The following is a 14,911-nucleotide window of genomic DNA, read 5'->3' as shown; positions in this document are numbered from 1 at the left end:
TGTCCCCGGAATGTCCTCGATGGCTGGGTTTCTCCCTCCAGGGTCATACATCGCATTTACTTGTCATGTCTCTGTAGTCTCCTTTAATCTGGAACAGTTTTCTAGTCTTTTTTGACATAGGCATTTTTGAAAACTCTGCGTCAGCTCATGGCCCTCAATTTGGCTCTGATTATCTCCTCATGGTTAGATTCAAGTTTAACATTTTTGGCAAGAATACTACAAGGGTGATGTCTTTCTCAGTGCATCACATCAGAAGCACATGATACCAGTTAGTATTATCCTTGGTTAAGGTTGTATCTGCTGGATCTCTCCATTGGGAAGGCTCATGTCTCCCTTTGTGTTAGTAATCTGCCAGACTAATATCTTAGTTGGCAGTTCTGTTTCCCCACAGTCACTCGCCAGGGGTTTAGCATCTTTCAGCCTTGCCTGAATCAACTATTATATTACATTGGTAGTTTAAAAAAATGATTTCTGGGGCACCTGGGTGGCTCAGTCAGTTGAGCATCCTACTTCAGCTCAGAACATGATCTCATGGTTCGTGGGTTCAAGCCCCTCATCAGGCTGTGCTGACAGCTCAGAGCCTAGAGGCTGCTTTGGATTCTGTGTCTCCCTCTCTCTGCGCGTCCCCTGCTTGCACTATATCCCTCCCCCCTCCCCTCTCTCTCTCTCTCCCCCTCCCCAAACAAGCATAAAAAATAATAATAAAGTGATTTCTATTTCTAAAATTTCTTCCTTAATTATTAGTGTGTGTTCCTTTACAAAGAAGCTCTGCCCTTTCTGTATTCTCCCCACTCCATTTTTTTATATCAATGTGTTCTACTAGATTCTTTTTTTAAACACATTTTATTGTCTATTTCTGTTATTATTCCATTTGATGCCCAAATTATCCCAGATTTGGCCAATTGGAGCCCCTTCTAGCTGCTCGTCTGTTCTTTTTGGTATTTCCTCATCAGTTTTTCAGCACTTTTACATTTTCTGGCACAATAAGATGTTCTGGGATCAACTTTTACTTTCCCTGCCTCAGCCCTGGAATTACCCATTACTTCAAGGGGCTCTGGTTCCTTTAAGTGGATAATGGCATTTAGATACTAATTTCTGGGGGCGCCTGGGTGGCGCAGTCGGTTAAGCGTCCGACTTCAGCCAGGTCACGATCTCGCGGTCCGTGAGTTCGAGCCCCGCGTCAGGCTCTGGGCTGATGGCTCCGAGCCTGGAGCCTGTTTCCGATTCTGTGTCTCCCTCTCTCTCTGCCCCTCCCCCGTTCATGCTCTGTCTCTCTCTGTCCCAAAAATAAATAAAAAATGTTGAAAAAAAAAATTTAGATACTAATTTCTGGGCATAAGATAGGTTCACAGCTTCTAGGCCCTTTTACATGAACAGAACTAAAGAGGTGTGTGTGTATGTGTGTTTGATACTGATTTCTCTAATTCTAATTGAACAACACAAGTTCTTTCTTTGGCTTATTTTGTATTTGTATCTGCTTTCTTTTCTGTTTTTTTCTTTTTCTTTTTCTTTTTTTTTTTTTTTTTTTTTTGACATTGAGAAACCTGCTTACCTATAACGTCAATATATTTATACATTTGCACAATACACAAAAATGGCTTCAGGGTTGCTACACGAATACACCTATCAGCAGAAAGAATCATTAAATAATGTTTAAGGTTTCTTTTTATTTTTTTAATCCTTAGACTATTTCCCACTGAAGGTATATAGTTAGAATAGTGAATTCAAAAAATTATTTGGGTTAACTTTTTTATTTCCTAGGTGCTTATTTTATCTATTTGCTATACAGGTTTGTTTATGTTAATATTCAGTTTTAGGCTTTTTCCTGCCCATGATTACTGAACTAACTTTACACATTAAGAATAAAACATTAGCATGGTTCAAAACTCAAATATATAGAAAAGTATGCTCAGAAGCCCCAACTACTTCCCTAACATTTCTCTCCTGTTTTCACCCCTCCCTTGAAGGCAACTGATTTCATTTCTGGATTATCCTTCCCTAGGTTTCTTTTTGCAAAGTAAGAGAGCAGTCCTGTGTCTCTGTGTGATGTGTATGTGTGTGTTCCTGTTGCCCCCTTTCCTAATGTAAAACATACTACACTAGGTGTATCCTTTTGTACCTGCCCTGTTTTACTTAACAGTATAGCTTAGAAATTATTCCATATCTGTTCATAAAGATTTTCCTCATTCTTTCTTATGGTTGATTATAGTACTTCATTGCATGGACATACTGTGGTTTATTCAGTCTTCTGTAGACTGATTGCAGTATTCTGCCATTACAAATAATGCTGCAAAGAACAACCTATACGTATATTCGTCGTTATTGTTGTTGTTAGATTGTGTATTCAGAGTAAATTCTCCAGAAGCAAAGCAGCAGAGGTCGTGTTGGGTTGTAGTGATCAAAGCTAGTGCTGTGTGTTCATTTCCAGGAGACTTGGATGCAGTGTCCGGGCTGGAGAAAGAACTGAGTACTGCCAAGGAGGAACTCGAGCTCATGGCTAAAAAAGAAAGAGAAAGTCGGGTGAGTTTTCTCAGTGAGCCTAATTTCTAAATTCCTGGTATTTTCTTTCAAGATAGTTTATATTTCAAGATAGTTTATATTCAAGGCTACAGTTGTCCAAGTATAATACCTAGGTCCAAAAGCAAAGTAAGACTTATCTTTTTGGAGAAAACCAGAAATCGCTTTATATGCATATTTTCTCAAAAGATGCTCTTATTTTTATACATGGAGACCATTAAACTTTTAAGTGCTGAAAAGAGCTTATAGCAGCTCTCTCTGCCTGTTGCTAACTGGAATAATTGTAAAGGACTTGTGAAAGTGAAATACTATATAATTCCTGCTTTGAATTGTGACGTTTGATCTGGAAAATTAGTTTTAAAAACCTGGAACTAAAGACTGTGGGGACTGATCAATAATGTTTATTGACTATGGGGCGCCTGGGTGGCGCAGTCGGTTAAGCGTCCGACTTCAGCCAGGTCACGATCTCGCGGTCCGTGAGTTTGAGCCCCGCGTCAGGCTCTGGGCTGATGGCTCGGAGCCTGGAGCCTGTTTCCGATTCTGTGTCTCCCTCTCTCTGCACCTCCCCTGTTCATGCTCTGTCTCTCTCTGTCCCAAAAATAAATTTAAAAACGTTGAAAAAAAAAAAATTTTAAAAAATAATGTTTATTGACTACTTGCTGTATGCAGTGCACTGTATGGGAAGGTAAATTAGCACTAATGCTTATGACTCTGTAAACTGAGTGGTATTGGCCCTATTTTATAGATGAAGAAGCTGAAACACTGATTTTTTTTTTTTAAACATTGGAGGTGGGAAATAGTCCTGTAACTAAGCCACCTGAAGCTAAGATTTAAATTGAGGTCTTTTGTGACTCAAAAGACTTGCTAAGAAGTCATGACTTGGAGCAGATAATATTCCCATTCTCATGCCCTATTTCTGGTGAGAGTTTTCATGAATTTTCTCAGAAGAGGCCTCTCAGCCTTCCAGAAGAATCCCTTCTCTTTCTGCCTCTCTGTACAGCTGGTTGTATGTCCCCCTATGATGTAGAAGAAGTATTAGGACCACAGTATAGAGTTACCAGCTAACACTAATTCAGAGGGTAAGCAGTGTCATGGGCTCCTAACTTCAGTTTACCTGGCTAGTCTATATCAGGTGTAGTCCATCTCTTTGCCAGAGTTAATCTATAACATAAGACGTGTATTCGCATTTGTGGTCAAGTTCTCTTACTGTACTTCTTTGTTTCTTTTCTCATAACTATATTTCTCCTTATAACCAGACTCCTGTTACATGACTCCAGTTTTGAGGATATGAAATTGTGTGGCATTTTAAAAATACCAGTTTTCAAAATCCCCTAGTTCCCCTCCTTTTTTTTCTTTTTTGGGGGGCAGGGGTTCTACTGTAGCCATTATCTGATTATTCGTGTCAGATATTTCAGTTCGGTTTCCACATGCCGTTCCTGTTTTTCCCGTCTATACTCAGTTCAGTGTAATATTACTTTTTGGTTCTGTCCTGTGTTGGGGGTCATAAATTTATGACCATGAATGGTTATTTTGAGTGAGTTATCTTTAGCTATATTGCTTACTTTTGTGTCTTTAATCAGTTCCCACTCCCCGGTTCGGTGCCATATATATTCATTATCACATTCCCTCTAATATTAGATAATGTACCAAAAGCCATGTCAATTTTCCCAAATTTTTAAACATTCCCCCTACTGTCTTGAAATAATAGTAGCTGTGGCGGCAGTAATTAACATTCACTGGTTGCCTGCCGTGCACTTTTAAATACATTTTCTCTATTCTCACGTAGCCCTGAAAAGTAGGTGTTTTTTTCCGTTTTTACAGTTGAGGAAATTGAAGCTCAGTTTAAATGCCTTGTAGGAAGATTATGCCAAGATTTAAAGCCCATGTCTGCCTCACTGCAGACCTTTATCATGCCGCAATAATGTAGCTTCCTCATGTTTGAATTTCTCTTATGTGGAGCAAATACCCACCTGTAATGATAGAGGCCTCTGAAGAGGGCCTTCCTTTTTTCATACCCAGGATCTGAACAAACTGAGAAATAAAGTAGTGGCAGATAGTTATTTTACCAACTGTGTTACAGATAAAGGCTTAGGTGGAGAACTTAATGCAAGAACCAAGAGGCCTGCTAGCCAATCCCCAGAATTGGGTAGACTTCTCTATCTACCTAGTCACAGACAACCGTGGGCCTGCCCTTGGAGAAGCAGTGGCAAAAACAGGCTTCCTGCAGACAGGTGCCTCCCCAAAAGAAGAAAGATGGAGCTAAGTCAAGCATACCTCATTTATTCTTCCCCAATATACCGTTAAGACAAGTCCCTTACCTGCCTGGGGCTAAGTAAAGGAGTGGAGAAAGGTCAGGAGTTATATTAATTGAGGTCCTTCGACATGTGAGGAAATGGGAGAAGCATTTCTTCCTAACATGCCGCAGTAGCCCAGAACACCAGATAACTTTGTGTAGTTGCAAATCATCAGGAGCCCACATGGTGAACTGTCAGTGTTGATGGAGGTAGAAGTAACATTTTTATTGCAGGTAACTCACATTTTATATATTAAAGCGGTGTTGCTTCCTTTAGGAAGCTTGGCTGTGCCTTAAACTCTCTGTGTGTCGTCTGTCTTCCTTGTCACACCTATTTTCTTTTTCTTTAAGACTTTCTTTTTAAGTAATCTCCACACCCAACGTGGGACTTGAACTTACAACCCCGAGATCTAGAGTCGCGTGCTCTACTGGCTGAGCCAGCCAGGTGCCCCCTACACCTGTGTTCTTCACATATCTCAAAATAGTTCCTTAAAATGTTTACTTACAAATAACTTGCCGTTACCACGAAGAACATGTGGATGCATAGACTCTGCAGGAAAGGCATGACAGCCTCATGTGCGGAGTCTGCTTCCTTGAGTTTGCATTCTGGATCTGCCATTTCCTGGCTCCAGGACTTGGAACAGGTTCCTTAATTTCTCTCAGCCTCAGTCACCTCATATGTAAATTGGGGAACAGAAGAGAAGTTTATTCTGTAGGGTTGTTGGGAGGATTCACTCACCTGCTAACGGTGACCTATTTTTTTAAGCAACATAATAAACTCATTAGTTAAACAAATTTGATGTTTTATAGTGCTGACTAAAGCGGAGGACATCATTAAAACTACCATTACAGCTTCCCATAAAACACGCCTTCGTACCATACCACACTCTGTGCTTTATTGATCTGATCCAGTAGAGGACTATTCATCTTCTAGTTTTTACTTGCATTACTGACTGATGGTGATATAATGTGGGAAAACCTTGGCCTTGGTGTTAAAATGTAGATGTGATAGATGCCGTCTCCTCTACCCACTAACTTCAGGATTTCTCCTTTCCGCAGATGGAACTTTCTGCACTACAGTCTGTGATGGCTGTGCAACAGGAAGAGCTGCAGGTGCAGGCGGCCGATCTGGAGTCCCTGACCAGGAACATACAGATAAAAGAAGACCTCATAAAGGTCTTTCAGAGCTTTTTAAAGACCATTGGAAATGACTACAGCTCAGAATCCTGTAGGGCACCTTCAGACATTTGAATACTTTGAGTCCCCCGGCCAAGTGCTTGCTTCCTTGATACTGTTAGTCTGAGCCTCTTAAATATCACCATATTCTCTTTGACTTCTTTAGAGTCTCTGAGATTTCATAACGAATGTTTGTTACTTTTGTATGACTTATCAGTATTCCACTTGACAGCGTAGACTGTTTCAGGGACCTTTGCTCCTTTGCTCCTCCGCTTAATAGCATTTTTATTACTAGTTTTTTTGTTTTTTGTTTTTTGCTTTTTTACTTTTAGGACCTGCAAATGCAACTGGTTGATCCTGAAGACATACCAGCTATGGAACGCCTGACCCAAGAAGTCTTACTACTTCGGGAAAAAGTTGCTTCAGTAGAATCACAGGGTCAGGAAGCTTCAGGAAATCGAAGACAACAAGTAAGTTATTGAAATATAAACCTTATTTTTATTGTGAAATAGACAACGGAAAAGCTGTCATTCTCCATTACTTATGAAGGGGCGTTGATGGACTTTTGTAGAGAATCTGTGCTCTAAAGTTTCCTGCCTTGGTCAGTAGCAGCAACAGAGGCCCCTAACGTTTGTAGTTCCTTGGTAGCTACCACCCCATATCTGACCTTTCTTCAGTGCCAGACTTTTTAAAAAAGACCTACTTATCTATACTCCCTGTCTGTGTTATCATCTCTCTCACTAACTACTCATTTCACTCCAGTCCTAGCTTTTAACTGGAGCAGTTCACCTACACGGACCTCTGTTGTTGCACACTGTCATGGTTCACCTGCTTTGCAGCACTTATTATGGCTCACCGTGACACATGTCTGTGACCGATGGTGTCTCCTCCACCCACTAGATAGTAGGCTTATCCCTAGAACAGAGCCTGGCAATAGAAGGTGCTCAATAAATATTTATTGAATGAATGAAAATACCAGTAAGTCCTACTGTGTGTCTCCTTCTGACCCTTCCTCTCTTTTCCTTCCACTCTCTTCTCTTAGCCTCTTTCCCATGCTTCTGACTCCTCTTTCTACTTTTATCTCCCATGCTTGGAATCTACCCTATAGAGTTTTTGTTATTTGTTTTTTTTAATGTTTATTATTTATTTTTGAGAGAGAGAGAGAGAGACAGAGTGCAAGCAGGGGAGGGGCAGAGAGAGAGGGAGACACAGACCCTGAAGCAGGCTCCAGCCTCTGAGCTGTTAGCACAGAGCCCGATGAGGGGCTTGAACTCACAAAGCACAAGACCATGACCTGAGCCAAAGCAGGACTCTTAACCATCTGAGCCACCTAGGCGCCCCTGCGTGATTTGGTTTGAAAACTGTAAAATATAACAGAAAGCTTAAGTAGTTAGATAGTGAGTTTTATTGGTCATAGTACATGCTAGTACGTCGTTTTGGTTGCTTTCTCGGGATCCAATGTGGCTTTGTGTCTCCTGTCTCCATTTGCATATTGCTTCTTTTCCTCAGTTGCTGCTAATGCTTGAAGGGCTGGTAGATGAACGGAGTCGGCTCAATGAGGCTTTGCAAGCAGAGAGACAACTCTATAGCAGTCTGGTGAAGTTCCATGCCCATCCAGAGAGGTAAGAGAGTGACGGCAATATATATCCTTCTATTCATCTTTAGGCACAGATGCTTATGATCTCGAAGCAGGAAGAAAAAAGAGCAAAGACACTGGCACTACTGAACTTGTCATTTGTTGTGTGGATGGCTCTGAGCCTAGTGTTTAAGTCTCAAGTCAGAAATAGTCCCTATTTCATATAGCTACACAGTGATCAAATGAGAAGACTTGTCAGATGTCTCAAATAATGCCTTGCATATAGTAAACATTCAATGTATTTTCCTTTCCTTCCTCTGTTCCATGTCCTGGTAAGGGCTGTCCTATTCCAAGAGTAAGGGTATAAAGGGTATTGATACTCACTGAGTATCATGAAAGAAAATATATTTACCGTGATGGCCGATATCAATCCAGGATCACTGCTAGCCATCACGATGAATATGTTTGCTTGTACCTCTTGATTTTTGGTCATGTATATTATAGCATTCTGGTTCATTTTCTATTATTCCCTTAATTTTTTTTTCTCATTTGCCTTTGGTCCTCACCCCTTTTCTCTTTCCTAATTTTTATTCTTTTACTATTCAGTTTCTTCTGGTTTGGTATTCAGTTTAAGCATTTTTTTTCTTTCTCCTTGAAGAAAATGAAAGCAGAAGAGAGGTATGATAGGACAACTTGATTGTATTAATTTCAAAAAAAATTTTTTTAACGTTTATTTTTGAGTGAGAGAGCAAGCGAGCATGAGCAGGGGAGGGGCAGAGAGAGAGGGAGACACAGAATCTGAAGTAGGCTCCTGGCTCTGAGTGGTCAGCAGAAAGCCCAACGGGGGGGCTCAAACTCATGAACCACGAGATCATGACCTGAGCCTCAGTTGGACACTTAACCGACTGAGCCACCCTGGCACCCCTTGACTGTAGTTTGGTTAACAAATGAGAGAATACCTGTCTTTATTTTATTTTATTTTTTTAATGTTTATTTATTTTTGAGAGAGAGAGAGAGAGACCGAGCACGAGCAGAGGAGGGCCAGAGAGGGCTGAAACCGAAGCAGGCTCCAGGCTCTGACCTGTCAGCACAGAACCCATCACGGTGCTCAAACTCACGAGCTGTGAGATCATGACCTGAGCTGATCGAGCCACCCAGGTGCCCCAAGAGAACACCTATCTTTAATAGCAGTCCTGTTTGGCTCAGTATTGCTTCAGTTTGCATGTAGTTTTTCCTGGTTTTGTTTTTTCAGAAACGAATACTCTTAGTCAAAAAGTGAAATTTCTTGGGGTGCCTGGAACCCAGCTCAGTCGGTCAAGCGTCCGACTTCAGCTCAGGTCATGATCTTGTGGTTCATGAGTTCGAGCCCTGCGTCGGGCTCTGCGCTGACAGCTCAGAGCCTGAAGCCTGATTTGGATTCTGTGTCTCCCTCTGTCTGTCCCTCCTCTGCTTGTACTCTGTCTCTCTCAAAGATAAATAAACATTAAAAAAAAATTTTTTTTAAAAAGCAGAATTTCTCTTATGTTGGCTATAGAGGTGTGAGATAAGTCTTAGGAGCTATAGTTTTATGTGACATTGGCCCAGAATCTAGCATAAAGGAGCAGGCCTTGCTAATCTGTCAGCAATGAACAGTAACAGTACCAAAACAAAGACTGTGTTTGTTGATTGTGTCCTGGAGAGCATCCTTTAGAAAGTCTCACGACTCTTTGGAAGTATATGTAGACTCATTACAGTTGACAGCTAATCCATTTTCCTTCCATGTGGCGTGTTTACTCAGCTCTGAGAGAGACCGAACTCTGCAGGTGGAACTAGAAGGGGTCCAGGTGATACGTGGTCGGCTAGAAGAAGTTCTTGGAAGAAGCCTGGAGCGCTTAAGCAGGCTGGAGACCCTGGCCGCCATTGGAGGTGGGGAACTGGAAAGTGTGCGAGTTCGTCACAAGCATGCCTTCTGAGCACTGGCGGGTCAGACTGCAGCCCAGGATGGAAAACCTTGTTTGCACTAACCCGAGAGCCTTGTCTGGCTTTGGCAGAATTAAATGGTGACCTGGTAATAATGGTAGAACTGCTGCGAGTAGCATCAGCTACAGAGTGAAACTCGCTTTGGTCTCCCTGCGCGGCGCTGTGCAGATCTCTCTCTGAGTTGAATGGCGGAGGTTACAAAATGAATGTGCACCTTTTAAATCATTCCATTTCAGTTTTCCCACCCGTATTCACTCTTTTCCCCGGCCCCCCTCATTCCCTCTTCTCTTTCCCTGGGCCAATAAAGTTTATTCCTCCCCCGCCCTCACCGCCCATTTCATATGTACCATATCCTGTCATAAATGCATGCATGTGTATTATTTTTGCCATTCAGTCAACTCCTGCTCTTTGAGAGAGAGGATTTTTTTAATCAAATAAAAGTTTCAAGATGAAAGAGAAAAGAGAGAGATTAAATGTCCATAAGAATGACTTTGCAAAAGTGGTATAACCCTTCTCAGAAGGTAATCAAAGCCAAGTCTTGCCGTAGCCCACTGCAAGTAGTAGAAGGGTCAAGGGTCAAGCTGAAGAGCAGAGGCAAAGACCATTCAAGTGTTTACGGTGAACCTTTTCCTCTGATACTGTTTCAGAGTTGATATTGAATCAAATGGATAGTGAAATTAGATTAGATGCAGATGAAATTCCATCAGTATTTTTTCTTTAAACCAAGAGTATACTATTTAGTCAGAACATTAATAAGAACGCTTCCCATGTCTTTCAGACTCACAATTCTTTATGTAAAAAACATAGTTTCAAATGTAATGTCCCCCTCTAAATTCAGCATCTCACTAAATAGCCTATTGCAGCCATTTGGTAGTGGCATTAGATGGAGTCCTGTGTTTTTCATGTTTTAGTGCTTATACATTACTCCATATTAAAATAATAAGCTTTGGAGTGTTTGAATAGTTTAGAAAAAAAAAATCACATATCAGGTTTTGGTCATTGTCTCAGTGCTTTCTTATGGTAGCAGGAGATGCATAAGGAAAGGGGCACTGTAGATTGTATTTCTACTATCTTAAATACCAAGAGTGTAAAAAGTAACCAGGATTTTTTGGAGCTTTGTGAGTTCAACACCCTGAGGTTTCGTATTTCTGCTGGTTGGAGGTTTCCTAGATTAGAAGCTGAGATTTTAGTTTTTAAACACAGAATTTGGTGAACAGGGACTGGAGGCTTTCCAGCATCATAAATGTGACTGCATACTCTTTCTCACCTAGGGGGCACCCAATGGTTTTTCTGTTTTCCCTCCATTTTTTACATGACACTTGTATTTCTTTCACATTCGTGGGTTGACACGAGTTGCCTTACATTCTAAATTCTGTCCAAGTCTCTGTAACCTTAGCCATGTCTGTAACAACAGTCAAACCAAAATGGACAGGGAAGAAAATGTTCTCCAGGAGAAGCACCCTGAGATGTTCTGATTAAGTATTTTGCAAAAGATTGATGACCTTAAGCCTTTCTCTTCATGGAAATGCTTTTAAGTTTTAATGGCCTTTGGGGTGAGGGGTCATTTGAGGAAGGAGATAGGAAGTGTCAGAGGAACCATCCACTTTCTTAGTCTTCTAGTCTTTAGGGACCATCTGCACATAGCTTTTTGTAATGTTCTAGAAGTAAAGAGGGGGTAATTGAACTTATAGAAACTTAAACCCACCAAAGACTAGTCTGTCATATGATTATAACGCATTTAGGAAGTGTTTTGGTTTTTTTTTTTTTCCTTAATTTTGCTAACAGACCAAGGAAGCTTTCAAGTGTCCTGTTTAGATTCAAACATGGGTGGTTTTTTGGGTTCTAATGACTCAGTGATTACAGTAATTTCTGATAATTTCTACCCCTGCTTCTATCCCCCTCCAAGAGTAGAAATTTCCCTTGGTATCCTGAACTGTTACTAAGTGTTAGAAATATTAAAGTAGCTGGATGAATAATGAGAAACCCAACTTCCTATTGAAAAATTATCATAATAGATAAGCAGGGGAGGAAAGTAAGTGAATTCTGGTCCTGATTTGGGTCCCAAAGAGACAGACTAGTGCTATAGTTACTTTAATATTGATCCTTGGGGAACGTTTTAGAAAATTAAGTGATTTTGTGAGAAAGGGTAAATTAAGAGGTTGATTTTGCTACCATAGATATGGCTAAAATCTGCTACTAATGTCCTGGAATGAGGGTTGCAAACAGTGCTACCTGGAGAGGGGTTGCTAGTCTAACAGTTTGTGGGATAATTTGGCATCTTATTAGAGAACTCGACTCTGATGAATTTTATTCTATAACCCATAGACAGATGATGCTGTGATAGGCCACATCATTCACATAATTCTATTAAGCATGATATAAAATGATTCTATTCTCTCTTCAGGAGTACAGACCCTTTATCTTACTGGATTATTTTACCTTTGTCAGGCATTTTCAACATTACAATAATTTAATTTTTTTTTTTTTTTTTTTTTTTGAGCGTGCACGAGCAGGGGAGAGAGGGAGGGGTGGGGGGAGAATCTTAAGCAGGCTGCATGCTCAGCGTGGAGCCCAGCTCTGGGCTCAGTCTCACAGATCTCATCAGATCATGACCTGAGCCGAAATCAACAGTCAGAGGCTGAGCCCCACAAGAACCTTGTGCTTGAATTTAAAAAAAAAAAAAAGAAAAAATCTTGAGAGAAAATGAATGAATTACATCCAGGCCATGATTAATTGGAAGCATACAACTTAAACTGAGTAAAATCCATATGGATAGATTTGTTTTTTCTTACATTTTGTTTTTGAATAATAACAAATATGCAAAGTAATGATGGTAAGAGGTCAGGGTAGATGAAGTCTATAATTTTAGAGCTGTAGAGTTGTAAAGGACCTCCAGGATTTATTTAATGAGTGAAATGGGAGTCCTTTTGATAGATACTTCCCTTAAATTCTTTTCTGTTGCAGGTTTATATTGTTGAAGTCTGATGATTATTAGTGCCTCGTATAAGTCAGCGTTTTTCTGGTGTTTCCTTCTTAGCTGTTTAGCCACGTTATTTTTCTGAAAAGGCACAACTGGGCTATTTTAATATTGCCAGCCTTTGCCTTGACAGATGCATGCTTCTCCTTAATCTTACCCACCCCTCTCCCACACGCCCTCCTCTTCGCTCACTGTGGACAGCACGGTATTTTTGGTACTTCTACTTCCTTATTCATATTTTTAAAAGATTTGTCCATGTCCTTATGAACAGTAAGAGATCTATAAAGATCCAGAAAATCATGACCTGTACAGGATATTAGATTCTCACCACAAAAGTTTTCCTAGAAGGTTCTTGAGTATATCCTGCTTGTACAGTTTATACCTAAGTGACCTCTGGGCTAGGTGTACATAAAAGACCTTTCACTTTTATGCTAATTTATGCTGATTTGGTATCTGGTCCTGGGGAGTTTGGCTTTAGATTCGAAACAGTTTAAGAAAATTGGGTGTTCTGTCTTCCAGTTGAATCTGGGGTCCTCTGATTAGGGAAGGGAGAAGCAGATCAGACTACACCAAAAATTGTTCCTTCCACTGAGGAATAGAAGTTGACCTACCTACAGTCACTTCCCTTTAGACTATAAACCGTAGAGGGAAAAAAACTTCAATAGTTCTGCTTTCCTTGAGCTAGTATTAGAAAACTCTAGTTCCTGTTTGGTAGGATAAAGTTACTGTTTTCTCTGCTTTCATGATCTTTTTATATGAAAAATTCCTAGAATCTTCACACTGGATGTCCCTGAAAAACTCAAGTTGCCTCTTCAGCTAGGGCCTCAGCAGTAATTCTCCAGGTCTGCCGCCAGTGACCTGCATGGAAATGGGACAAACTGCCTAGGAAGCTAGGATGAAATATTAGAGACCCATGCCCTTAAAGTCCATCATCCATCTTGGCTCGTAGAAATGGTACCAGAGCTGGAATAAGTGCAATTAGCTTTCTTTTTCAGATACTAACATCCTGTGAAATACAAACATCTCGAGTATTTTCTCTCTTTTCTCTTCAAGTTAAAACTTAGCTTTTCTTCTCCCTTTAGTAGTAAAGAACCATTTTGACTATAGAAAGAGGAGCTAGGAATATGGAGCTTGTATGGGGTAACCTGGTAATAAGAAATCAGAGGAATGAGTCCATGGGAAAATACACCAGGGTGATTTCTGTAGGATAATAGTTTCTGAGTCTTAAAACATTTTGGAATATGGATTTAAGATACCCTCTCACTAGACATTTAGAGTAATAACTTTGTTACGTAATTTTATTATAATTAGAAGACATGTTGCTTTTAAGTAGTCTGAGTGTTGACAAAAGGTAAGTCCTCAACTTCTTTCTATATAATCACATGAGCCAGGACGAGTTTCCCACATAAAAATTTTGCTTGTAATTTGCTTCCAGTGGAAGTTGGGTAGTGGTAGGGAATCACAACACGTAGAGTGGACAATGGGAATTTTACCAGGTTTCAAAAAAGAATGATTAAACTTATAAAGTGATGTGCTAATTCTTTTGGCATTACTTTCCCTTTAAAATGTTGTTTAAAGTCAGATTCCAGAAATAAAAATTTTTATTTATCGTACTGTTTTCCTTTTGCTAAAGCTAGAAGGATAAAATATAGAAAGTTCAGTAAGAAAATGTTTGCTAGGAAATAATATGAAGAATAGGGGTGTTAAGTAGATGAACTAAATTGGCTTCCTTGTTCCCTTTAAAAACTCAGAATTGTCTAGCACATGCACGTAGCTAGCTTTGCCTTTGGTGTAACATTAATATGTAGTGCTTACCTTTTGCAGTTAACAAAATCATTCCTCTAAAATACCAACCTCTCAATCTGTAAACTTTAAGAGCCGTGTGTGTGTGTACAAATATGTTTTATAAATCATGAATTTCTATGTTTCCATGAAGTATTCAGTTTGATAATAAAAACAGCTTTACTTTGATCACACAAAATTTTGATCCTAGGGCTGTTGAGAAAAACTGTAGTGATCTCATAACAGTTTAAATGAAGAAGGAAGTGGCATGTTAAACAATCCAATAACTTGGCAGTAGATTATTCACAGGACTATTTTTTCACCAAAACAAGCTGTACATTTTCCTCTGGAAGTTCATTTATTCATGGCACTGTGCTGTGTTCAACTGTGTTAACATTTGTGCTGAAATGGAGAGTGTACTTTTTAAGTACGTAAGTGTTAGAATTTAGCTACTTTAGTTGAGACACAGAAAATTGTTACCGATCCAATAAAAGTATCAAAGGCCAAACAGTCACTATTTGGTTTCATTCTTGAGAAGATTTATGAGAAGAAGTAGAGAAAGCTCATGTCTTTTTTTGTTTGTTTCCTTACAGGACAATCAGTCCCTTGATCATTATTATACTAAAATTCC

The 14,911-nt window shown here is 39.9% G+C and overlaps 1 protein-coding gene across 24 annotated transcripts in view; it reads left to right on the top strand.

The window, feature by feature from the left end:
* The window catches only part of LOC131504062 (myomegalin-like), a 221,874-nt gene that overhangs the window by 159,858 nt on the left and 47,105 nt on the right, over positions 1-14,911 (top strand). For all 24 annotated transcript variants that reach the window (XM_058716002.1, XM_058716015.1, XM_058716007.1 and 21 more), the window contains 5 exons: positions 2,429-2,520; positions 5,870-5,986; positions 6,319-6,456; positions 7,496-7,608; positions 9,340-9,467. In XM_058716002.1, coding sequence (XP_058571985.1) covers positions 2,429-2,520; positions 5,870-5,986; positions 6,319-6,456; positions 7,496-7,608; positions 9,340-9,467 — 588 coding nt within the window. The remainder of the gene's footprint in view (positions 1-2,428; positions 2,521-5,869; positions 5,987-6,318; positions 6,457-7,495; positions 7,609-9,339; positions 9,468-14,911) is intronic.

Source organism: Neofelis nebulosa, chromosome 2 (genome assembly GCF_028018385.1).
Source record: "Neofelis nebulosa isolate mNeoNeb1 chromosome 2, mNeoNeb1.pri, whole genome shotgun sequence".
Lineage (NCBI taxonomy): Eukaryota > Metazoa > Chordata > Mammalia > Carnivora > Felidae > Neofelis > Neofelis nebulosa.
Note: the sequence above shows the minus strand (reverse complement) of the source record. Positions and strands in the feature narration are given on the sequence as shown.